Source organism: Anser anser (assembly GCF_964211835.1).
Source record: "Anser anser genome assembly, chromosome: Z".
Taxonomy (NCBI): domain Eukaryota; kingdom Metazoa; phylum Chordata; class Aves; order Anseriformes; family Anatidae; genus Anser; species Anser anser.
The window spans coordinates 32,459,253-32,485,694 of NC_139723.1; the positions used below are offsets into that span (position 1 = coordinate 32,459,253).

Genomic DNA, 26,442 nt, shown 5'->3' on the forward strand with positions numbered 1-26,442 from the left:
CCCTAGTCATAATCAGTTTATCTGGAGACCTGAGATTCCAAACACAAAGGACAGAAGGGTGGAAAAAGAAGGCAGGCAGGCAGGCAGGCAGGCAGGCAGGCAGGCAGGCAGAGAAAGAAAGAAAGAAAGAAAGAAAGAAAGAAAGAAAGAAAGAAAGAAAGAAAGAAAGAAAGAAAGAAAGAGAGAGAGAGAAAAAGAAAAAGAAAGAAAGAAAGAAAGAAAGAAAGAAAGAAAGAAAGAAAGAAAGAAAGAAAGAAAGAGAAAGAAAGAAAGAAAAAAGAAAGAAAGAAAGAAAGAAAGAAAGAAAGAAAGAAAGAAAGAAAGAAAGAAAGAAAGAAAGAAAGAAAGAAAGAAAGAAAAAGAAAGAAAGAAAGAAAGAAAGAAAGAAAGAAAGAAAGAAAGAAAGAAAGAAAGAAAGAAAGAAAGGCCTTTCCACAATGTGTTTAAAAAGCAAATAAGACACTAAGCTTAAAAAATTACACTGTTAGTCAATGCTTGCTAGGAAACTGGCAGAGGACAAGGACGGATTTTATGACACTCATCAAGCAAACAGGGAAGTGGTCACTAAGGCAAAGAAGGCAGAAAATGAAAGAATGTGTGTCTGTATGTTTCAGATTTCTCATTGCATTTTCAGAGGAGATAATCATTCTTCCTTGCTGTGCAAGAGATGAATTTAAAGCTAAGTCCAACCTGAGCTGTTTTCCTAGCAACGGGGAAAGAATTTACAAGAAAAATATGGAGAAGAAAGAAGGTTTTACAGACTCCATCCAGGGTTAAAAGTGTTACATGTGCAAGGCAATAAACTGAATTCATTTTAGTGAACCATTTTCCTTGGATGGGTGGCTAAGGAACTATATAGTGTGGACATCCCAACAAAAAAAATGTATTCAATTTGCCTGACTTAATCATGGGAACAAAAGACACTGAAAATAAAAATTGCATTACAGTGAAAAGCAGAGGGAATACAACTGCATAAATTGATAAAACAAATGCAGCAACTATAGCAATTCTGCCATGTAATATAAGGTATGTATCACTTTTAACAGTGGAATTGCATAACCTTATGATCTGGGACTGAAATATGAAAAACAACTAGACATTACTGAGGACTTTGCAGGAAATTGTAAGAAGCATGACAGTATGTCATTCTTTACATAGGCAATAGAGAAATACAATCAAAAGAGATGAAGAAGGAATAAAAAAATATAACAGATGAGTAAAGATGCAGGACAAGAAAAAATGTTGACCATTTTCTTGCTGCCAGGTAGGGGTCATTTCTATTTTCATCCATAGCTTCACAATTAGACCAAGAAGAATGAAGATTCAGGATGCTCAAGGGAGATGAGCCAAGTGACTTTAGCAGTTTCTCCCTGTCCTGTGGTTTTTACCATACTCAGCTCAGAGGTCAGAAGAGCTCTTCCAGGGGAAAGGTTCCAAAACTAGCCTCAGCTGTCACAGAAAATAGCAGCTGGGATTATGAAAGCCAGTACATAGCACTGTCACCCCTCTGACCTGCAGCAATAAGAGCAGTGATCAGACACACCCACATCTTTTCTGCTAATAAATCACTGGCACAGAGATTCTTCTCCATTCCTCTTGCAGCACATAAACACCACGAATGGAGAAAAATGTGCCAAACAGCAACATGCTGAAGGATGGCCAAACAAGCAAGTCTAGGGCTGCAGAGAACACAGGAATGCAGCCAGAAACAGGTCACTGCTGGTAGAAGAACCAAAGGAAAGATGTTTGAAGTGTGTGTGCATGGATGGTAGCCTCTGGTGCAGAAGCCGCAGTTTGCAGGGGGCCCAGTGTCACGTCCAGCACCCTGTCTGACATGAGTGCAATTGCTGATGGAAGCAGGTGGCTGTGCACTATGGCAGAGCACAACAAGAACATTTCTGCCCTAGTAAGGAGAGGCTGTTAGGCTGCACCAGCAGATGCTGTTGGTTGTCTCCCATTTTGTATAGAAGCAGGAAGATTGTTTTCCTAAAATCCTGCAAGATGGCTTCAAGAAACCAGTGGGAGCATCATACAGACTTGCTAAACAAGTAGCTGAAACACACAGATGATCAGCTGAAAGAGAATATGACAACTTGCAGATCTTTTGTATCAGACACACGTTTGTGCCCAGCCTTACTGCAATAATATGAAACTGATTTTGAATGTAGAGTATAATTCTTCCCCAACATGTCTCCAACAGGTACCCAGGCTTGCCAGAGTTATTGCATAATCTTCTTCTGGTGTACACACACAGATGGGACACTTTAGCATTTAGGAAAGCTTCAGTGAATTTCCTAACCATGACAGAGCTCTGCAGACTAGCCAGGCTTCTGTCTGTTTAGCTACAGACTTGACACTGAGGGGAATACCCTGTGAATCAGTGTGCGCAGATGACATTATCCCTAAGTGAATGAACTCCATCAGTCAGAAAAGGGTAATAAGCCTGCTGGGAAGACTGGTTTAATGACCACTGGGAAGAAAGGGAATTTCATCCAGGATCACAGATCTCACTTAAGTGCAAGTCAGAGTGTCTTTGTAAAAGTCACCTTCCATTGGTAAGCTTCCAAAAGCTACCTTGCTGGCAAAACTTCAAAGCTCTGTGTCTACCCTAAGTTTAGAAAGCTTACTTGGAGGTTTATTGGTTGTTTTTAGGTATTAGGTGTTTTTAGGTACTAGGAGTACAGCTTTTGCGTTTCTTGTGTGTGGCTTTCTTGCTGATGATTTATTGTTCAATAAGCTATTTTCAGTCTTCAGTCAAGCTAAAAACTTCAGAGAGTAACTTCTGGATGTGCTTCAAGGCTGCAATATTGCAAAGAAAGAGGTGTTTGTGCTGAAGCAGCAACACAGTGTTTGTGAGGGAGTTTGTGTAAGAATCACCAGAGTGCCACTTTGAAATCTTTCCTGTTCCTCATCAGTAGATATGTGATCAGTGGATATAAGTAAACAAGGACGCTAATACACAGTAAGAGGAGCCAGACAGAATATGTGTGTCTGTTGATGCTGTTAATTATCAATCTGAATGCTTCATGTCTTTGTAGCACTGCAGAAGTAACACTCAGTTCTTTGCCTCCAACCTGTGATACCAGACAAATCTGAGATACTGTCATTTTAAATAGCCTGGAAATAAAGTTCCCATCAAGACATGAGAACAGATTTAAGCCTATTCACATTGACATGGACATGGTCCTGGGCAACCCAGTCTCGGTGTCCCTACTTGAGCTGGGAGGTTGGACAAGATGACCTCCAGAGGTCCCTTCCAACCTTAACCATTCTGTCATTCTGTGACATTTAGGAACTGGCAGGCATGAGAAAATATCATTTTTTCCTCCCCCTCCTATGGAATGGGAGAGGTCATGCTGAGTACTCAAAGGATGGCACAATTTTAAATATACTTTAATTAAAGAGAAGTCTTCATGAAGTCTCCAAGGTAGTATAGTCCAATTTAAATGTGTTGATGTTTCTCTTGTTTTCAGTCCTCTTTTGAAAGAGGGAAATTTTCCACTTGTATTAAACCAACAAGATATTTAAACTATGCATTGTACTTTATCCAATAGAAATCGAATAAAGCAGATACAGAGAAAGGGCTAATCAAGAAGAAAACTGGAAAAGAAGCACCTTCCAGCAGATGTTTCAGGCAAATGTCACCATTCTCTAGTCCAGAAAATTTCTGTGCACTGTCAGACCTGCTCAACAGGGCTTTCCATAGCCTGAAGACTACTTTCCAGATTGCCTTAGATTTCTGATACTTGTACAAGCACCTGTCTGCATACAGTGTAGCACAGCAAATAAATAAATGGCTTTCATCTGAGAGGCCATGTGGTATCACTGGGCTTTACAGAAAAAGGTGAGAGGGAGTCGCAGGCTCCAGCACTCTGCAGGCACCAGCAGTCAGGTGCAGCCATGGGCATTCCACCCTTGAGGGAGCCACGTTCATTTGCTTGCATCACCTGGGAGTAGACAGGCAGTTATGTTTTTCTTCTCCAGCAGCTATGGGAAAACAAATAAATGCAGGCTCTCTGTCTCTACGAGTACTTTGCTTTCAGTCCAACACAGCTCCAGACTGAAGGCATTTAACCCTATCCATGGACAGAGCTGACATGAAAGGCATAGGCTGACCTCACCAAACTTCAATCAAAATTTGATCCAGACACATCAGAAAGAGACACACCTGCTTTGACAAACAGAGCAGTTTCACTAAAAAGCAGCTGCTGTGGGGATAAGCAGCACTCCCACCCCAGAAGCCAGAGTGTGCAGGGTCCCTGCCACTGGGGCTGGCACCGAGACCCTGCGGGCTCCGGTCGCTGGCACCGCGGGCCCAGGCCCAGCTCCAGCTGCCGGCCTCGTGCTGCTCACTGCGGCCTCGCCGGCAGCTGGCGTTTGGTCCCTGCCACGTGCACAGGACTCAAGTGGGAGCCCACAGAGGGGTCGTTAAGCAAGGATGTGAGGAGAAGGGGGACAGGCCGCGGTGACCAGGCAGTCACACGCCAGCAGCCCCTCCATGCCCTCTTCTGTCTGTCCCCATTGCACAACCCTGCTCCCCTTCCCCTGCACATCCCCCATGGGTTTGTACATATCTACCGACTCCTGTACCCCTCACGGTCCAGTGTCAAAGGCCTCCCTCTTGATTAACAGCATTATCAGTTGCAAAGGGCAGAGTCATCTTCCTGAAGTCCCCTGATAGCCCATCAGTCAGTGTGACTGGTGTGGTTTGATCCTTGTCATTGTCTCCATGTCTGTTTTGACAGGTCTGTGTGTCTGTATGTTTTTGTTTGGTTGTTTGGTTGTTTTTGTGTTCCCTTTCATTTAATACCCCAGGTCCTGGATCAGATAACTGCTGGAATAAACATTCTTACATTCCCACATGCCCTCATCAGTTACTGCCTCAGTTACTGTTTGTTGGTCAGGTTTGTGTCCCTGTATGTTCATGTTCATGGCTTCCTCCTTTTCTCATTAACCCTTTTTGCATTGAAAAGGTCCTAAAGAAGCAGACACTCTACTCACACATGACTTAATACAGGCACATGGATCTTTCAGCCCAATAGACAGCCAGACAAAAAGCAGATTCATCCCCTAGTGGCCAAAAAGCATTAGTCAGCACTTAAGTCCCAAAGGAAAACAAAGCAGAGGGTCTACAGTTCAGTCAAGCAGGCTTAGCTCAGTGATGGAGAAGCACAGCCTCTCTAACAGAAGTTATGCATATAGTCAGCAAACTGTATGGGGAAAGCAACCCAGTTACTTACTGAAACAGTTTAATGAAATATTAAATGCAACAGTATGTTCTTGTGTACTCCTTGGGACACTCAAGGCTGAATAGTGACATACCCTAATCTATAAATTTTTCCAAAAACGTGCACCAGCCTCTTCAAAAACTTCCAGTCAGACTCAAGTCCTCTACCCTGACTTAGAGCCTACACAATACAACAAAGACAGGATGACTAACAAGAATGAAAACACTAGTAAAATGTTAGATCAGTTCAAGTGACAGAAAAGCCATGTAGACCCACCTTTATTCAACAGCAGATCATGGCTTTACCAGAGGTCTCTGTGACTGCAGACCCAACAGCAAATTCCTTAGTGTAAAAGGGGCAAAAGTAACTCTGATTCTGCTCTATGTTGTTGGCAGACTTGAGCTTCCTCTGGGCATGTGGATGAAATAAATAACCTCACAAAACTGCTTGATGTCTCCATCCCACTCTTTGCTGTCAATACAGTGACGTTCTCACAGTAATTACTGTCTGTGTCTTTTACTCAGAGAGGCTTGGCATGCAGATATGCTTCTAATCAGCTCTTCTGTTTCCAAAGTCTTGACTGAAATGCATCCAAAATCAAAGCACCACCAGGTCCTACCGAAAAGTCTGATGACTTCAAAACAAACTTCAGCATGCTCAGTCCCAGACATCCCAGGGCAGACCAATCCAATTCTCTTCATTTAGTACAACAGGTGTCTCAATAAAATTTGCCAATTTCTTCAGCCTACCTTACACATAACTCAACATCCCAAAGTAGTCAGGCTGAATCCTAGTGAGTATTTCTGGACACCAACTCAAAGTACTCATCAGGTTAGATCCAGCCCCTGAAGCTATCAGTCATCCCTTCTCTGTTTAAGATCTCAAAGAAGGCAGTGGCACAGTAGTAGGCAAGATCAGAACCATGGCAGAGAGTGTAAAATCTTGTTTGAAATGCAACATCTATGTTTGAAGATACTTCCTGGAAGTCTCTTATTCATATCTCTTAAAAGTATGCTACTGGCAGCAGTTGGTATACCAGACTTAATACCAGCGCAAGTGACTTTGTAAAATGTACCTACATCTGTAGACAATTCCCAAATGCTATGTTTAGACAAGGAGTTCCAACAATTTTAGAAGTTGGTCTGGTATGAGCAGCCACCACATCTGCTCTGTCCAGGGTGAGAGAACTACACTGAAATTTAATTGTAACTGTTCTGAAATGAAGAGCCTGAGCTAAGTTACCTGTTTCTGTAGCTGACCACCCATGAGTTTAACTGGACAGGAGCTATATCCAAGACACTTGATTTTGAAAAACGCTGTCAAGTTAAAAAAGGGTAATGATTTGAGAAGGTTAATTTTTTTATACAGTCTTTGTGTACACATGTTTAAAAAAGAAAATTTAACACTATAATATCTTAAAACATTTTTTCCCTAGCAGCTACATGTCAACCCTGGACAGAACCAGGAGAGAATTAATTGTTTTAATACTGCTGGAATTACACAGAAGGGAACTGACTGCTGAAGAGGTTTATTTCTCTTTCTTTTACACTACATTAAAAAAAAAAAAAAAGAGAAAGAAAAAGAAAACAAATTAAGATCCAAGTTTACATCAAAAAATACCGTAGTATTAAAAAATGTTTTTCACAACATAAAATGTAAAACAATTTAACATCATAGAGTAAAGCTGGAATATGGCTGCCATGAATGCCACAAAAGTGTATTTTGTCTCTTCAGAATAATGACTCTCACTTGGTAACCCTTCTCTATTCTTACAAGTAATAACAAAGTATTAAGAAATTCACTTGGGTGACTTAAACAGCATCCTAAAGGTAAGCCAAATATATCCTCCTAAAGTCTTTTCCATACAGTACAATGTAAGGATACCTGAATACAGAAAAATAAAAATAAAAAAAAGTAAAAAAGCGAGAGAGAGAGAGAGAAATCAGATGAAAAAATTATTTGTTGGTATTTTGTAGTTAACAAAAAGCTGGACAAACTAATGGGCCAGAACACCAGTATGTGTCCTGCTTATTCTGAACCCTTTTTCTGCCTGCCTTGTGCTCAATATCAGACTGCCAAAACATCTGGCAGGGTGTCGTTGACCACTGCAACTCCACCTGGTAAAATTTCATTAATCCAAGTCAGGTGCAGAAGATGTATTTGTTCCCTGTTACATCCCAGCACAAACAGGAACAAAAGCATATATGCCTAAAGCATCCACGATGTTTTTAACAGTAATGCACTGCCGTTATTTTCTTCCCACCAGTACTGCAGGACTGAAAAAGGAGCTGTTATCTAACAAATAAAAGGTCCTTGATGGTCTTGGGTCTGAGCAATTAGGAAAGAGAGCTTGCAACAAGCAGAAAGAGCAGATAAATATGTCATCAAGGAGTATCACAGTATCACACATTTCTAGGTTGGAAGAGACCTCAAGATCATCGAGTCCAACCTTCGACCTAACACTAAGTACTCCACTAAACCATATCGCTAAGCTCTACATCTAAACGTCTTTTAAAGACCTCCAGGGATGGTGACTCCACCACCTCCCTGGGCAGCCCGTTCCAATGCTTAATAACCCTTTCGGTAAAGAAGTACTTCCTAACATCCAACCTAAAACTCCCCTGTCGCAACTTTCGCCCGTTCCCCCTCGTCCTGTCACCAGGCACGTAGGAGAACAGACCAACCCCCACCTCTTTACAGCCTCCTTTAAGGTAACTGTAGAGAGCGATAAGGTCGCCCCTGAGCCTCCCCTTCTCCAGGCTGAACAAGCCCAGCTCCCTCAGCCGCTCCTCGTAAGACTTGTTCTCCAGACCCCTCACCAGCTTGGTCGCCCTTCTCTAGACTCGCTCGAGCACGTCCATGTCCTTCCTGTAGCTAGGGGCCCAAAACTGAACACAGTACTCAAGGTGCGGCCTCACCAGAGCCGAGTACAGGGGCACAATCACTTCCCTAGACCTGCTGGCCACACTGCTTCTTATACAGGCCAGGATGCTGTTGGCCTTCTTGGCCACCTGGGCACACTGCTGGCTCATATTCAGCCGACTATCAACCAGTACTCCCAGGTCCTTCTCCACCAGGCAGCTTTCCAGCCACTCATCTCCCAGCCTGTAGCTCTGCTTGGGGTTGTTGCGCCCCAGGTGCAGGACCCGGCACTTGGCCTTGTTGAACTTCATACAGTTGACCTCAGCCCATCGGTCCAGCCTATCCAGATCCTCCTGCAGAGCCTTCCTGCCCTCGAGCAGATCGACACATGCACTTAGCTTGGTGTCATCTGCAAACTTACTGAGGGTGCACTGGACGCCCTCATCCAGATCATCGATAAAGATATTAAAGAGGGCCGGCCCCAGTACCGAGCCCTGGGGGACACCACTAGTGACCAGCCTCCAACCAGATTTGACTCCATTCACCACAACTCTCTGGGCCCGGCTATCCAGCCAGTTTCTAACCCAGCGAAGCGTACGCCAGTCCAAGCCCCGAGCAGCCAGTTTCTTGAGGAGAATGTTGTGGGGAACTGTGTCAAAAGCCTTACTGAGGTCAAGGTAAACCACATCCACAGCCTTTCCCTCATCCACCAAGCGCGTCACTTGGTCATAGAAGGAGATCAGGTTCGTTAAGCAGGACCTGCCTTTCATAAACCCATGCTGACTGGGCCTGATCACCTGCTTGCCCTGCAAGTGCCGCGTGATGACCCTCAAGATAATCTGCTCCATGAGCTTTCCTGGCACTGAGGTCAAACTGACAGGCCTATAGTTCCCCGGGTCTGCCCTGCGGCCCTTCTTATAGATGGGCGTCACATTGGCTAGCCGCCAGTCAACTGGGACCTCCCCCGATAGCCAGGACTGCCGATAAATGATGGAAAGCGGCTCGGCCAGCTCCTCTGCCAGTTCTTTCAGTACCCTCGGGTGCATCCCATCAGGCCCATCGACTTGCGCACATCCAAGCTCCATAGCAGGTCGCCAACCATTTCCTCATGGATAGCAAAGGCCACATCCTGCTCCCCATCCCCTTCCACCAGCTCAAGGCACTGGGTATCCAGAGAACAACCGGTATTGCCGCTAAAGACTGAGGCAAAGGCGGCATTAAGCACCTCAGCCTTTTCCTCATCCTTAGTAACTAGGTTTCCCCTCGCATCCAGTAAAGGATGGAGATTCTCCTTAGTCCTCCGTTTCGCGTTGATATATTTGTAAAAGGATTTTTTGTTGTCTTTAACGGCAGTATCCAGGTTGAGCTCCAGATGAGCTTTGGCCTTTCTAATTTTCTCCCTGCACAACCTCGCTACATCCTTGTAGTCCTCCTCAGTGGCCCGCCCTTTTTTCCAAAGATTATAAACCCTCTTTTTTCTGCTAAGCACAAGCCGCAACTCTCTGTTGAGCCAGGCCGGTCTTCTTCCACGCCGGCTCGTCTTTGGGCACGTGGGGACGGACCGCTCCTGTGCCATCACGATTTCCTTCTTGAGGAGCGCCCAGCCTTCCTGGACTCCTCTGCCCTTCAGAACCGCCTCCCAAGGGACTCGGCCAACCAGCGTCCTGAGCAGCTCAAAGTCAGCCCTCCGGAAGTCCAGTACAGCAGTTTTACTGGTCCCCTTCCTGGCCTCGCCAAGAATAGAGAACTCTACTATTTCGTGGTCACTCTGCCCAAGACAGTTTCCGACCACCACATCTCCCACCAGTCCTTCTCTGTTTGTGAAGAGGTCTAGCGGGTCACCACCCCTGGTAGGTTCACTGACCAGCTGCGTCAGGAAGCTATCTCCCACGCTCTCCAGAAACCTCCTAGACTGCTTTCTCTGTGCCGTGTTGTGTTTCCAGGATATGTCCGGGAAGTTGAAGTCCCCCACGAGGACAAGCGCCGACGATTTTGCAACTTCTGTCAGTTGCCTATAAAACTCCTCATCCGTCTCCTCATCCTGATTCGGCGGTCTATAACAGACCCCGACCAGGATGCTAGCTTTGCCGGCCTTCCCGCGGATCCTAACCCACAGGGATTCAACCTTATCATTCCCAGCCTGGAGTTCCACAACATCGAAAGATTCTCTAATGTAGAGAGCCACGCCACCACCCCCTCTGTGCTGCCTGTCCCTCCTGAAGAGCCGATAGCCAGGCATTGCAGCACTCCAGTCGTGGGAGCGGTCCCACCACGTCTCCGTGATGGCAACCAAGTCGTAGCCTGCCTGCTGCACGATGGCTTCCAGCTCCTCCTGTTTGTTACCCATGCTGCGTGCATTAGTGTAGATGCACTTCAGCTGGGCCATCGCCTTCTTCCCCGGCCTAGCCATTGTTTCCCCCGGCACAGCTCCAACAAGCCTTGTTTGAGCCCCGTCCCCCTTCTTACCTAGTTTAAAGCTCTCTCTATGAGCCCCGCCAGCTCCTGGCCTAGGATCTGTTTTCCCCTTGGAGATAGGGACCCGTCTGGGGCCATCAGGCCAGGTGCCGAGTAAAGCTCCCCATGGTGAAAAAAAACAAAATTTCTGTGCTGGCACCAGCCTCTGAGCCACCTATTAACCACGCGAGCTTTCCGTGTCCTCTCCGTGCCTCTCCCTTCCCCCGTAGGGATAGACGAAAACACCACCTGCACTCCCGCTCCCTCCACCAATCGTCCCAGCCCCCTATAGTCCTGTTTGATAGCCTTGAGGCTTCTCTTTTCAACATCATCACTACCAGCCTGGACTATCAAAAGCGGGTAATAGTCAGAGGGGCGAACCAGGTTTGGAAGCTTCCTGGTAACGTCTCTGACCCTGGCCCCAGGGAGGCAGCAGACTTCCCTATGTGTGGGGTCAGGCCGACAAATAGGGCCCTCCGTTCCCCTGAGGAGGGAGCCGCCCACAACAATCACCCTTCTTTCTTTCTTGGTGGAGGCAGTCCTGAGCCGTGGAGTCAACTTCCTCACCTCAGGCATCCTCCTGGGTAGGCTTCCTACCTCATCCTCACCCACCGGTCTCTCCAGCTCCAGGGCCTCAAACCTATTGTTCAAGGGCACCTGGGAAGGCGGCACCGGAAGGGGAGGGCATCTCCTGCGAGGTCGAGCAGGGACCTGTCTCCATTCCTCCTCAACTCGCAGGTCCCCTCCCTCTGCCCGATGGCGACAGGGCAGGGGGTCCACCCCCCTTTGGAGCGTCTCACCCTGGTCCCCCTCCCTCCGGTCCTGCAGGGAGTCACTCCACCAGTCTATCTCCCGCTCGCACTCCCTGATATCCCTCAACCTCTGCACCTCCTCCTTGAGTTCCGCCACCATGCGGACCAGGTCGTCCACCTGCTCGCACCTCACGCAAGCAGTCTCTCTGCCTCCCGCCGATGGCAGCAAGAGGCTCAGACACTCCCCGCATCCGGAGACCTGAACTGCCGCGTGTTTGGGCGGGCAGTCGGTCTGGGTGTGTACTGACTTCATAGAGAAAGCACCGTGCCTGGTGGAGACCATCGCAGCCCAGCTGACGGGAGAGTGCCGTTGGAGGAGTTGTCCCTATGGGCGGGTGTGAGCGCTCTGCCCTTCCTGCCCGCGCTAACTGCCGCGCTAACTGCCGCGTCACTCCCCCCGTGTCACTCCCTGTTTGCCGGCCCTGTTCGCCGCGCTCCCTAAGGGCTGCCTTTGAACGGCCGGGGGGAGGAGCTGTCGCTGACGCTGCTGGCTCCGCCTACGCCTCGTCAGCCTCCCTCACGGGGGCTGCCGGTGCCTGGCGGCTCCCTCACGTAGGCTCGATGCCCGAAAAATAGCCCTGCCTGTCCCGATCCCGCGCTCCGCTGCAGCTCGCGTCTGCCCCGGAGCCGGTCGCCTCGGCAAGTTATCTAACTGTTATCTGTTATCTAACAAATAAAAGGTCCTTGATGGTCTTGGGTCTGAGCAATTAGGAAAGAGAGCTTGCAACAAGCAGAAAGAGCAGATAAATATGTCATCAAGGAGTAGCTAAGCAGGATGGAAAAGATACTCGTGTATTTGTGTTTGGGGCAGTGTGTGCGTCATGGGAAGGCATTCTGTGGTTTTACAAAGTAAATGGAGGTGAGAAGCACTACAGTTTTGTTATTTGTTTTTTCTTGTTGTTGTGTTCCCGCCCCGCCCCCCCCCCCCCCCCCCCCCAAGGTCAACTGCAAATCCCAGCAGGGGAAAGCTGTCCTTTTCCCCAGTAAAGCCCTTCCTGAATAAATTTGGGCTTCACACAATGATGCTCCACACATTTCCAGCAAAGGAAGATCACTGAGTGCCAAGAGGAGGTGGAAGGTAGGGTAATTTCTGTGCTCACAGACACAAACACTGCCACACATAAAGTGCACTCAGCATTGACAAGATTTAGCCAAGGAGGCAAACATGAAATGTTGACAGGCAACAAACCCACCAGGATCCACTGCACATCTCTGGAACTGCGTCCTGCACATAGGTAGAGCCAGGCAGTGAATGGACTCGTTAAAGCTTGTGCTCTGATGTAGTCTGATGAGAGAGCAGTACGGCCAGCATGGCTGGTGCTGGCTGTGTGAAGCCAGTGGCAAACACACCCGGTCCTCTTGCAGCAGGCTGTGCAGCCGTATCCTGGTAGTGGTCTTCCTTCTCCCAAATGGTGCTCTGAGGATTGTGGAGCACCTGTTTGACAGGACTGCAGCACAAGAGAACAACACCTGGTGAGTGCCAGAACCCTGCTGAGCCAGACAGAAAAATGTATCCCCACAGTCACTCCCTTTACCAGATCCACCTTTTCCAGACACAGCAAATTCCAGTTCAGTGGTTACTCCTGCAACAAGGCAGTCTCCAGAAAAAAAAAAGAAAAAAAAAAAAGAAAAACCCAACAACTTTCCTTTTCAACTTGGCTGGAGTTGCAACCCATGAAAACTAAAAAAGGGGAAAAAAAAGTGCCCAGGGACAAGCTGGAAGTGAGATGGGAGACACTGGATCAAGGGCTCCTCATCCTGTAGGAGAAATCAAGCCCTTTACCCTCACTACTGAGTTCAGTTGGCAGCATCCCCTTTCAGTTTTTCATCCCAATGCCCCTGGGCAATGGTTTTTCTGTCAAAAAACACAAATGGTGTCCCTCAGCAGGACTTGCTTAGCACTTCAGAGGATGGCTGTGATGCCCTACTGTACGTTCTATGCGAAAGCCAGTTCTGCCATTTGAAAGGCATCATCAGGCACAGCTTGTTGATGTGGAAGTACAGCCAGAGCACATTACTGGGTAAGACCCACATCAACAGGCTCTGAGTGCTGAGAACAAGGCACTCAGGGCTGTGGGTTTCGGTACCGTCATGTCCTGAAGGAAAACCTTGTCTCACTCTGCAATATGCACAACGCAGAGACCTGCGGGAAATACACAAGGGGAAAAAAATATGCAATATTTCTGCTGCCACATAAACACACCAAAGCAATCTCAGGACAGGAAGGCCTGTAAGCAATTCTGTAGCACCAGTAAAAGGACAAAAACAGGGTATTGTCCATCACAGGGGCAGATACTTTCCTCAGAATGAAAGCTGTATCATCTTTATCTGAAAATTAAAGCCAAAGATACACTTAGTAGCCTGTTCGATCACAAAGAGACCAAAGAAATCACAGTAAGACTTCAAGACTGCTTAAATCAAATGCACATGGAGTTTTCTGTCTTACAGTCGTGTTTGTCCTGAGCCACAAAACTAAGACCATTTGGTGTGAGTAATGATATTTTCAATAGGTGAGATCTTGAAGATAAAATAATTACATTTGCCCTTGACTGTACTCCAAAGTTGTTCAAATAATCCCTTCAATCAACATGACAATGTCACTAACACATGCTGAGATTGTCTGGTTACGGATAAATGCACCTTGATTTGTCTTCCAACCCTCTGTGAACCCTCTGAGAGTAACTGTAGCAGGACTCAGCCTTGAGGGAAGACAAAAGGTATCAGGTGAGTGCATTCACAACCTAACAGAACTGTGATCCCAGCAACAAGTGCAGATTTTCACCTACTTTGATTTACAGTATTCTGGGATCATTCCCGTGGAAACCTTTTGTGTGATGCAAATGCAAATACAAACGTGGTGTTGTCAGCTGCGGAAACTGAAACTGAAAGCTGACTTCGGGTAACCATTTATTCCTACTGAGCTCAACTTCCAAGGTTTAGGAAGTCCCCTCTAGGAACTCCCAGTGTTAGAGAAGCACCTCAAGGTTTTCCCTGAACACAAAAGCAAATCAGACACACATAATGGTCAGTGCAAAAAAGATCTATTTTCCTGTTTTGCTGTGCCAGTCTGGCTCAGAGCTGCCCAGCAGATCCCATGAACAGCAAGCGTAACATTTGCTTCTCCTTATATACTTTTTTTTTCTCCTCATCATGTTCTTCCTTTTAACATCCTCATTCCCTTCCAAATTAGCAGTCCACCTTCTTGACTTATTCCCCAGTGGTACCAAGTTTGCTGACTTTATTGATTTACTTGATACTTGTGATGTGGGTGTCTTCATAATATCCATTAGTCAGCAGCTTCTTTAAAACTCATACTCTCCTTTATGGTGTTTCCCATTTCTATGTTTTTTTCAAGTTTTTCGAGTGATGGAGGAAAGGTGCACAGGAGACCTGAGGTGATGCTAAGGGCTGAACAGAGGTCTTTTGTGTTCCCATGTCTCCCCAAGGAGCTTCCCACGCAGAAATCATCTCAGCCTGCATTTAGGATCAGACAGCCATCTCCAAGAAGGGACTGAGAAAGGGAGCTTCCCCTTCTGGCTGTTTACTTTCACTTGCTAATCACTAATCACTGCCTACTTCCCTAATCACATGGCCCTGTGATCCAGCACTGCCACTCTCAGTGACAGACCTTGAGCTTTGCACAGGATTTCCAGGCCCCCTGGACTGGTGTGCCTTGCCCATTTGCCCTCTCTGAGCCCTCTTTAGCCTGCCCGTGGCTTTGATTTGCTGCTCGTAGCTCTGACAGCAATTGCTCCGACTGATAAGGTGTCTGTGACTATGGTTCTTTATTTTTGTTTCTCTCCGTGTAGTACAACTGCATGCAAACCCAAGAAGCAGTTGCTCTGTGTGGAATGAGATACGCACAACACTAACACGGGGACGAGGTGCAGGCCCACAGGCCTGGTAGGACAGCAGAGGCCTTTGGAAAAGGAGACAATGATGTGGCCCGCTGGAGCACTGGCATGGGAGGGTAGAGATGGGCACAGGATTGGTACCCCCTAACAATAAATAACTTGCCCAGGGTCAGTTCGAGTGGTGTAGATCTGGGGCTGGACAAAACTGTGCTTAGGGACAACAAAGAGAACAAAGAAGTAACATATTGAGGTGGCGCCCTGTGTGGCACATTTGCATGCAACTTGGAGCTCCATGGAGCAGTGAAGCAAGAGAAAACCATGTCGGCAAGGAAATAAAAATGATCCCAAGAAGACCCTAGAGGAAAAAAAGGAAGAAATCATCAACATGAGCATTGTGTTCTTCCTGACAAAGGACTCGAGATGCTGACAGCGTCACGTCCCCATGCTACTACCACCAGCGTGCAACCACCGACCCTAGGATACAGAGCAGCACTGGAAGGGTGAGCGTAACATTTTAAAGAAGTTCTCTAACTGCATGGCTATTCCTTCATTTCTGTAACAATTACATTTGGGTTAGTACTGAATAGATGTTAATATTTCAGTTACGCTAGCAATATGTTCATGGCTTTATTAATAAATAAGTTGGGTGTGTGTCCTCCTTGACCACAAGCAAGATTTTGAGTGTAACAGTTTAGTCACTGAAGGCACTGGTGATCAGTAGAAGTTCATTGCTTTAAACAGAAGATTTATGTTTGAGCATAATACGTGAAGAAAAAAAAAAAAAAAGAAATTCAGAAGGTTCTCGTGTGCTACCCATGTGCCATGTGCAATGTGTTACAAGGGACTCTGCTCCTTTCCTGTGGGGAAATATAGGTTTGTACATCTTACTAGTCCTGCTGCCATCCATGCAGCAACAATTCTGGCTGTCCTCTGGTGTTCTTTGCCCCAGAAGAGCAACATACATAGAGATACTTCTGTCACCATTTTATGTTTTTCTTAGAGGTGGTTTTCTAAAAACAGCAAAAAGTTATTCTCCAGTTGGTCCAGCTGGTAGAGGAGGGAAAAAAAAATAGAAAAAGTGAGAGAGACACAAAAAGGGCTTGCAATATTGAGGATATGACTGCTTAGTTATTTTCATGGTCTCCAAGGAGAGATTATATCTTTTTCAGTATGTCAATTATTTTCAGTGTTTATATCAGCAAAGTTGTTCATAGGTTTTCAGATATCTGGTGAGTGGCAAGGGATGTTTTCAGAAAGGAAGCACTAGCTACAGATGCACTCCAGGGTAACAGCAACAAACCACAAGAATGGCTTTGAGCTCCTTTTCCCTCTCTACTTCCACTTCCCTAACTGCTGGTAGCCCAGCAGTGAATTTCAGCTTTGCACAGAGCAATCTGCTTGCCCTGATATGTCACCAAGTAGCTAGCAGTCCCTGTTGCTCTGTCAGAAAGAGTCCTCCCTGTGAAATGTGCTGCCAGGGGAAGTTTCCCAAGAGCCCTGAGAATAAAAATGTCCTTTCTTGATCTAACTTTAAAAATTCTGACAGATGGCTGAGTTTCTCCATCTTCCTTCCCTCCCACGTTCAATTCAGTAGAGTCCTGCCTACATGAATCCAAAGCGCACTGTGAAATGTTCTTTGACTTGCCATTTGTTTTGCTGCCAGGAGAAAGCCAAAAATGTCAAATACAGAACGCCAAAGGGCTCCCTACCAATTATGTGAGCCTCCCCTGTCCTACTGCAGCTGTTTACAAATCCCAGGGTTTTTCCCCACTACTTGCAGGGTGTTGGGGAAGTAGGATCTCTACACCATGCCTCCAGAAGATGCCCAAGCAAAGAACAAAGTTAAAAGTAGGTTTAATGGTCAATGCAGTGTCACTCTAGCAGAAGAGGGAAGGGTTTTGTGTCTCCTAGTCTTCCTGCAACTCTGATAGGACTTTCCAACAGGGAAATAGATTGACACTGGTCATAATCAGTAAGCTAATACTCCAGGTAAGGCCATAATGCTCATACGGTGAATGGGAAGTTATCAGCCCAGAACGCAGAGGTGAGATAAGGAGAGGAAGAGAAATCAGATCTTCCTACACTGCTATAAATTTCAAAAACCCTCTATTAACGAAGAACCAGGGCTCTATAATGGACAGCACACCTTAGGTAAGTAATAACTTAACTGCCAAAACAAAATAACAAAAACAAAACAACTTTAGTTGCTTTTGCTTTGCCCTGCTCTCTGTACTGCACTCTTAGCTATCAGACTGTCAGCAGACAACAGAAGAGCATTTGAGCTGGGTCAGAAGTATGTCAAGGATACATTTACATGAAAAGCACGCTGCTTGTAGAGTGATAAGTCTTAAAAGAAGATTTTTTCTCCACATAAGAACTCTCACCCTTCATATGTCCCTCACTACACAGTCATATGCAGAGCTGTGCTGAGACAGCACAGTTACAGTACTATGGGACCTACAAAGGGCTATGGAAATTCTTCTCCAAAATGGCAGTGATATCTTGTTAGGATATTATCAAAATTTCACACTATAGTTTTGGTTTTTTGCCCTATGTGACAAAGGCATACTTCGGCACCAATTTGTTATCTTAGTTCCTTTTCACTGAAACCACAGGCAAGTGCTGCCATGGCATAGTTCATGAATCCCTCTGCAAATCTCATCAGGTTACATTTACAACATCTCACATCCCGTTAGGCCATGGTTGTTGTGTGCTGCTGTTGTGTAGATTTCATGTCACATCTCTTGGCATCACAGCCACTCATGGTGCAGCATGAGGTAATGTTGCATAGTCATTGATGATGATGGTGCCACTAAATACACTGCTGTCTGGATAACCGACCAAGCAGGCAGTCCATGACAATGGACCAATCAGGCAGATAAATCATTCTGCCTGGATAATGTCACACACTTCCCACATAGTACAAATGATTTACAGAAAAGGTTTGCATGGATGTAAAATCGCTCTGCCCCTTATTCCATGTTTCCAAGTTTGTCTGATGCTACCTTCCCTCTGCCAGGGGTACACTCTTATATATGTACATGTATACATTTGCTCTGCTTATAGTAGTGATGACCAAATATGGAAATTGCTTGAGATGACATGGTGAGAATAAACAAAAAAAAAAAAATACAAGTTGTCACCATTGTGGATCATGCTATGCATTATCTAAAGTTATCCAGTGCCCTCACAGCTCTGTAACACGCACCAGCACCTAAAAAAGGAAAATTTCCCCTGACACAAACTAAATCACAGCTAAGTTCAAAGCAAAAGCAAAACAAAGGAAGCTTTTGGTGGAGAAAATTTAGAAAGAGAAGGAGCCATCCCAGGTGCCCAGCCTGGCCCCCACAAGACTCACATGGCTGGGCAGTACCGCCTTCTATCAGAACTGACAGCATCCTAGCAGTTATATAAGCAAGCAAACAAACAAATGCAAGGGCTCATGCTTCAAAAAATAAACATCCCCATGGGTATGAATTTGGCTGTCTCTGCATACCTTAATCATCAGCCAAGTTCCAGAGATGCTGTTATATCTGCAACTCCTGTTATATTCAGGCAGTTATTTCACCCCAACCTCCATATATGTGTATGTATGTGTGTCTATGTGTGTGTGTGAGCACAAAAGCTTATGTAGCGGACTTTCTATCTATAGTTTGTTGTTTACTTTGCATTTAAATGTAGATGTGCTGCAGGTAAAATTTTCACTGTGGCATGGTTTTGACCTGCAGAAACGTGCTCAAGTTTCTTTGAAAGGAACCCGAGCAGACCCTGTGGGAAGGATGAATGATAAATTGCTGGAAAACCAACAGAGATGTAAGAACTGCCAGCAGCAGGCAGCACTCCCTGCCTTGCCATAAAAATGACACCACACATTAGGATTTTCTTTTGTAGCAGCCGTGCCAAAACACTGATATGCCATCCCTCCCCCAAACCTGTTGTTTCCAAACAAAAGTAAGAAGCTATTCTGAGGTGACCTTCGCTATACAGGTTGCCCAGAGAAGCTGTGGATGCCCCATTCTTGGAAGTGTTCAAGACCAGTCTGGACGAGGCTTTGGGCAACCTGGTGTGGTGGGAGGTGTCCCTGCCCATGGCAGGGGGGTGGAATTAGATGATCTTTAAGGTCCCTTTCAACCCAAACCACTCCATGATTCTACGAGTCTCTGAGAGATGACATTACCAACATGAGTGTGCTATGCCCCGGTCCAACTGAGGCTGTGGGGTGTTATAGCAAGCAGTCTTTCCCTTACTCTCAGGTTGGCTGCTCAGCACAGGCCCCCTGACACCCTGCAGAAATGCCAATTTCTCGCAGGCATGCAGAGGCTCCTTTACTCCAGCCTGCAGAGAAGTCTGGAGTGAGTCACAGATGTCAAAGCAATGGAAGAGTACAGCTCTCTGAGTATACCGCCACATCCCAGGAGCAAGCTCTAAAGCAGCAATAAAGTACCCACTTTACTATTCACACATCCTACCCCCTTCATCCAGTGATGAAGAGCATTACAAGGCTGGCAGTGATATCTGACTGGCGAAGATACTTCAGAGAAGCCATATTAAACTCTTCGTGTGCATACGTGTGTATGTTTTTGTGTGTGTGTGTGTTTGTATCTGAGAAGAACAGATTGAAATTGTAGTAAACAGCAATAACCTACCCTTTCATATTCTTCTCCTAGTTACGTGCCAACATTAATTTTTAATATTTTCAAGCTTTATTGGACTGTTCTTGTTTAATTATTACATTGGAGATGCTTCATGCACAAATGAAAATGGAGAAAGGGACGCTCCAGACACCCTGCAGGACAAATAAAAACAACTTATGCAGTGGGGCTCTCATGTTATTCCAGGGCACAAGCAAGAGGTTTACTCATTTGATCGTACTATTTTGTAGAATGTAGAGTGGGAAAGAAACATGAAAACACTTACCAGGACAAGATGTTCCTGCCACTTCTCATTACTCAAGCCGAAATACTGCCTTGCATCAGTACAAAAATACCTGTATGTCTCAGGAAATACCTGTGCCAGAGAATCAGTTCTGTCTGTAGCTGGAGGTAAGGTGAGGAATTGAAAAAAAAATGTAGGGGGACAGAGACTAACAGGATGAATTGTCACCATCTTCCAAATTTTGTGCTATCATCACAGAAGTATTTTCAGCACAAGAAGAAAAGGGAGAAATTTTTCACTGTGGTGGTATCTTGTCCCACAGATGGCCCCTCACTTCCTTAGGGATGTGGGATTTTAAAAACCACAGAAAAAACTCACATTTGTGATTTTCCAAGACTTTTCATGATATACTCCATAGACAGGTACCAAGCTGGTTTCCAAACAGTCTGCTTGGAAAACTTGATGGGGCTTATCTAAGAATCAAAGTTTATTCTTTGTGACTTGCCCATCTGTTCATTGAAGGAATACTTCCTTTACATGCAGCCTGCTCACAACTGCAGTGTCAGCCTTCGTAGTGCTTGTTTCTCCACATGGACTCTGTCATGTACCCTGTTCTATCCCAGTACTCTGGGGGATAACAGCAGATACAGAAGAGAGGAGGAAGCAATCATTGGAATAGTCACAGGAAATGCACAGTATGTAGGATCAGCTGCTGCCCTACAGATGCAAGGAGGTAAAAGCTTTGAGTAAGAGCACTTTGGAAAGATCAATTTGGGGACAGATCCTGACACTGACCAAAGGACTGAGCTTGTGAAACAAATGGGAAAAAAATCAAGGCAGAGGTATAACAGAGCAGAGAATAGGTACAGTCAACCTCCAGAGATGCACACAGAAGGGAGAACTGCTGTCATCTGGAGGTCCAGAGGCCAGAGCGCACACCTCTCTACACAGCCAAAACAGTACGTTGAGCAGTCACTTCTCTACTCTGTGTCTTGCCTATCCTAACACTAGCTGTCACGGTCTATTTACCTGTACTGGGACTGTACCATTTCTTATCAAGTGTCTGAACAAAGTAAAATAGTAAAATAGTATCCTGAGTGTATCATGGAATCACACTGCAGATGTAACAACCATATTCTGAAAACTGAATTGAGTGCACACATACATCCTGTTACCTTCAGCTTCCAGAGGTTGTCCCAGCTTTGAATCTAGCATCCAACAATAAACAGCCCCCAGGAAGTGGGATGCTCAGGCCTCTGGCATGTACAAAGCAATTATCCCACAAGAACTATTCACATTACAGTATATAATTTCCTGCCACACACTGATTGCCCTCAACTTTTTTGAGAGGTGGGGAGAGGAACCTTGCATTCCTCTGAACTGAAATGCAAATAATTTCAGCTGTCATTGAACATAACCATGCCCATCATTTTCCAACTCTGCCCTGAGGTGTCCCTGTCCAGGCAGAAAGAGCCGAATCCAATTCACCCACAAAAACTAATGCTCAGGAGCCCTTTGAACACTTTACAACGCTCCCTCAGAACCATGAAAGGGAAACTTTGCGATCAAGCACTCAGCAAAGAAAACAGCTACAAACAACTCTTATCAGGTGATTGTACTTCAGAGGCAGTACGGAAAAAAGCTTTTTCCCTTACTGTCAGGTCAAGCCTGGAACAGCTGGCTCCGTGCCACAAGAGAGACAGAACCACTCTGCTTCTGCAGCCCTCCACTGCACATGCAGAGAGGGAGGAAGAGCAGCGCAGCCCTCCAGAGAACACAACACCACTTTTGGTTCATTATTGTACGAGTTGCATATGGCTTCCCAGAAGAGACATATCAGATTAAACTGTGAGTGGACACACTCCATCTTGAATTGTGGTTATGCAGACAAATTTTGAGAGGCAAGAGAAGAAATTGGGAACACTGTTATGGATCTATATCAGCAAGGTCTGCTTCACCTTCAAGCCTTCAGAGCTCCTTCTGCAATTCAATCACATCCTAGTCAAGCAATGGTAATTTTAGGCCTCACTTGGCTGTTGTTACGCTGAAGAGAAGATGATAAATTTTGATTCACACATGAAGTTTCTACAAGGACAGACTTGTAGAGGGTTAATATATTACTGTTTTATAAAGGTTACATATTAAACATTCATTGTAACATAATATTTTAAAAACGAAATGATTTTTTAACAGGATTTAAACAGAAAGTCCTGCCAGAAGGCCCAGGAAATGCTCACCTATTTAAATATATATAAAACACATGCATATCTTACTCCCCTTATTTGAGTATACCTGCATTTTTGTAGACAGACACCTGGGAGCATATTTATTACAGCGAACAGAGTTTGAGAGACTTTGTCTCACAGACAAAACCAACAACATCAAGGGATCCTCATTCAGCTTTGCTGCACTACTCTCAATGAGTAATCATGACATGCATTACGAAGATACAAATATCCAAGCTTCTGTAGGTAGCAGTTTGTCTGATAGGTGCACATACCACAGAAGAGAAAGGACTGTGACTGAGAGAAATAACATCAGCCGAAGTAGGAACACTGGCTGGCTAAAATCAACTGTCTTAAAAAGGAGACTGGTCATTTGTTAGTGTCAACAGACCAGGTTGTCACTATGGCTGATGTTGCACAGTCATCATGCCAGAGAGCCTGCATGCTCATGTAGGCAGACAAAACTGGGGCAGGTGGCACAAACTCAGCTGAGGCTGGAGTTACAGAGAAGTCTTTGGCAGAACAAGTATCTCTGAAGCCCCATTCCAGTGTTCTGGTCAGCTGCGGTGCTGCTGAAAACTATTCTGCATATTCTCCATCACCAGGAGTTCTCTGGTTCATCTCAGCTCAGGTCCTCAGGAAGTAATAAGGTCAAAACACAAAGGCTGTCATGCAAGACTGCAAATATAGAATCAGCATTCTAATGTTGCTTATATGGATGAAGCACCAGGACAGATGCAGAAAAAGATTTGACACATACAGGTTTAATTACAATTAGGTTTGTCAGATCTAACCCATATCCTAATTCAGATACAGTCATTCATACTTCTTTTTAGAGAGAGAAATGGATATTTTAGAGACCAAAACATGGTCAGCTTTTAGGCATCCACTTTAGGACAGTAACAGTTCTGTCCTCACAGTGACTGTTTCTCGCTACCAGCTGAAGGTCTAGGTGGAGCCAAATCTATTTATTCAAACAGATTCCAGACAGGACGTCTCATACTGCCAGGTCTGTGGGAAGTGGTAGTTTGCATCACCCACTATGGCAATGAAAGGCACCTGCTTTAACTGATGAAACCAAAGTGCTCTCTGCAAGTTAATCACAGGATCACACAGAATCACAGAATCGTCTAGGTTGGAAGAGACCTCCAAGATCACCTAGTCCAACCTCTGACCTAACACTAACAAGTCCTCCACTAAACCATATCACTAAGTCCAACATCTAAACGTCTTTTAAAGACCTCCAGGGATGGTGACTCAACCACTTCCCTGGGCAGCCCATTCCAATGCCTAACAACCCTTTCAGTAAAGAAGTTCCTCCTAATATCCAACCTAAACCTCCTCTGGTGCAACTTTAGTCCATTCCCCCTCGTCCTGTCACCAGGCACGTGGGAGAATAGACCAACCCCCACCTCTTTACAGCCTCCTTTAAGGTAACTGTAGAGAGCGATAAGGTCGCCCCTGAGCCTCCTCTTCTCCAGGCTGAACAACCCCAGCTCCCTCAGCCGCTCCTTGTAAGACTTGTTCTCCAGACCCCTCACCAGCTTCGTTGCCCTTCTATGGACTCGCTCGAGCACCTCCACGTCCTTCTTGTAGCGAGGGGCCCAAAACTGAACACAGTACTCGAGGTGTGGCCTCACCAGAGCCGAGTACAGGGGCACAATCACTTCCCTATTCCTGCTGGCAACGCTGTTTCTTATACAAGCCAGGATGCTGTTGGCCTTCTTGGCCACCTGGGCACACTGCTGGCTCATATTCAGCTGCCTATCAACCAGTACTCCCAGGTCCCTCTCTGCCAGGCAGCTTTCCAGCCACCCATCTCCCAGCCTGTAGCTCTGCTTGGGGTTGTTGCGCCCCAGGTGCAGGACCCGGCACTTGGCCTTGTTGAACCTCATACAGTTGACCTCAGCCCATCGGTCCAGCCTATCCAGATCCTCCTGCAGAGCCTTCCTACCCTCAAGCAGATCGACACATGCACTTAGCTTGGTGTCATCTGCAAACTTACTGAGGGTGCACTGGACGCCCTCATCCAGATCATCGATAAAGATATTAAAGAGGACTGGCCCCAGTACTGAGCCCTGGGGGACTCCAGTAGTGACTGGCCTCCAACTGGATTTAACTCCATTCACCACAACTCTTTGGGCCCAGCTACCCAGCCAGTTTCTAACCCAAAGAAGCGTACGCCAGTCCAAGCCATGAGCAGCCAGTTTCTTGAGGAGAATGTTGTGGGAAACGGTGTCAAAAGCCTTACTGAAGTCAAGGTAGACCAAACCCACAGCCTTTCCCTCATCCACCAAGCGCGTCACTTTGTCATAGAAGGAGATCAGGTTCGTTAAGCAGGACCTGTCTTTCATAAACCCATGCTGACTGGGCCTGATTGCCTGGTTACCCTGCAAGTGCCGTGTGATGACACTCAAGATAATCTGCTCCATGAGCTTCCCTGGCACTGAGGTCAAACTAACAGGCCTGTAGTTCCTCAGGTCTACCCTCTGGCCCTTCTTGTAGATGGGCGTCACATTTGCTAGCCGCCAGTCGACTGGGACCTCCCCTGATAGCCAGGACTGCTGATAAATGATGGAAAGTGGCTTGGCCAGCTCCTCCGCCAGTTCTCTCAGTACCCTCGGGTGGATCCCATCTGGCCCCATCGACTTGCATACATCCAAGTGCTGTAGCAGGTCGCCAACCATTTCCTCATGGATAGCGAGGGCCACATCCTGCTCCCCATCCCCTTCCACCAGCTCAGGGTACTGGGTATCCAGAGAACAACTGGTTTTGCCGCTAAAGACTGAGGCAAAGAAGGCATTAAGCACCTCAGCCTTTTCCTCATCTTTTGTAACTAAGTTTCCCCCCACATCCAGTAAAGGATGGAGATTCTCCTTAGTCCTCCTTTTTGTGTTTTACATGGCATGGCATCTTTTAAGATGCCATGTATTTCTGACAACTGGTATTTGGCAGTGGTGACTCACCTATTCTCCTGTATTTGGGAGCAATGACATGGCTGGTTTCGGGGTGAGAAGGGAGATGGAGAGAAAGGTCTGTGCTCTTCTCAAACAATTTGCATTTTTCAAGAGCTGCTTTGTGTGGATAGGAACAGCTGAAATGGAATGATGCAGAAATGTAACACTAGTGAACTTGTATTAATGGGGAATGATGATAATCAAAAAAATGAAATTAAGCAATTCTACACAGTGTACAGGAGAGTATGAGGTTCAAATGAATGTTTCAAGAACTCTGAGATGAGGTCAGGAGAAAGCATGGTACAGAAATACATCTCTGTAAATGGAAGCTGGCTGACAATTCACATAACTGCCAAAAATCCTCAAAGTAAGTAAGTAAATAAATAAATAAATAAACAAATAAAAATCTCCAAAGTGGAGACTTTTGGTGCAAACTGGGAAGGCATCCTGGAAGAAGGATTCTTCCACACTTTCGTTTCTTTCAGCAAGTGTCTGCAGCCACTGTTGGGAAGAAGATACCAATTGACAGACCTCCAGGCTAATCTGGAAGAGACTTTTTATAAGTTTTCTTGCCTTACAGGTTCAGTGTTTCTTCAGGGGGTTGTGTGTGACCAGCAGAAACCCTGCTGACTCCTTTCCAGAGTTCTGAAAGAACTTTTCTAATAAGCCTATCAATCAGGAGCTCTGCTGAGAGATTGAACTGGGTCTGGCTGGGTTGGAGTTGCCTGTCCCCGAGCAGCCCATACAGCACTGAGCTGTGCACCTGAAGCCAGACCCAATCTGATATTACACTGGTGTTTCAGACAGGGCCGAGCAGCATGGCACAGTATCAGGGCTGGCTCTCCACTTCCCCAAAGATCTTCAGGCTGGGGTGGGCAAGAGGTGAGGGGACACAGCCAGGACAGCTGACCCAATCTGACCAGAGGACATCCCGAACCCTCTCAGGCTCAGCAACAGAAGGCGGGGAAGGGGAAGAAGGAGCGGGGGGACTCTTGTTATGAAGCTGTTCGCTTCCCAAGCACTGCTGCATGTACCAAGGCCCTGCCTCCCTTGGCACCGCTTGCTAATGGGAAGCAGAGAACAATTGTTTTCTCCATGGCCTTTCCTTTCCTTCCAACAAACTCCTCCTATCTCATATCCACTTGCTTTTTTTCCTCCATCTCATTTTCTCCCCC

At 46.0% G+C, this 26,442-nt stretch overlaps 1 protein-coding gene across 13 annotated transcripts in view; it reads right to left on the reverse strand.

Moving 5' to 3' along the window:
* The window catches only part of LOC310889017 (uncharacterized protein), a gene marked incomplete at its 5' end in the record, with an annotated part of 60,745 nt that extends 48,483 nt beyond the window's left edge, over positions 1–12,262 (reverse strand). For 4 of the 13 annotated variants that reach the window (XR_014576324.1, XM_083815958.1, XM_083815960.1 and 1 more), the window contains one exon: positions 11,142–12,262. Coding sequence is in view for 10 of the 13 variants with exons in the window: in XM_083815958.1 (XP_083672084.1) it covers positions 11,142–11,639 (498 nt within the window). Of the gene's footprint in view, positions 1–237; positions 6,545–11,111 lie in introns of those variants that run through there. The other 9 variants (XR_014576325.1, XM_083815965.1, XM_083815959.1 and 6 more) reach the window with 5 other exon arrangements.
* Positions 12,263–26,442: the final 14,180 nt, after the last annotated feature.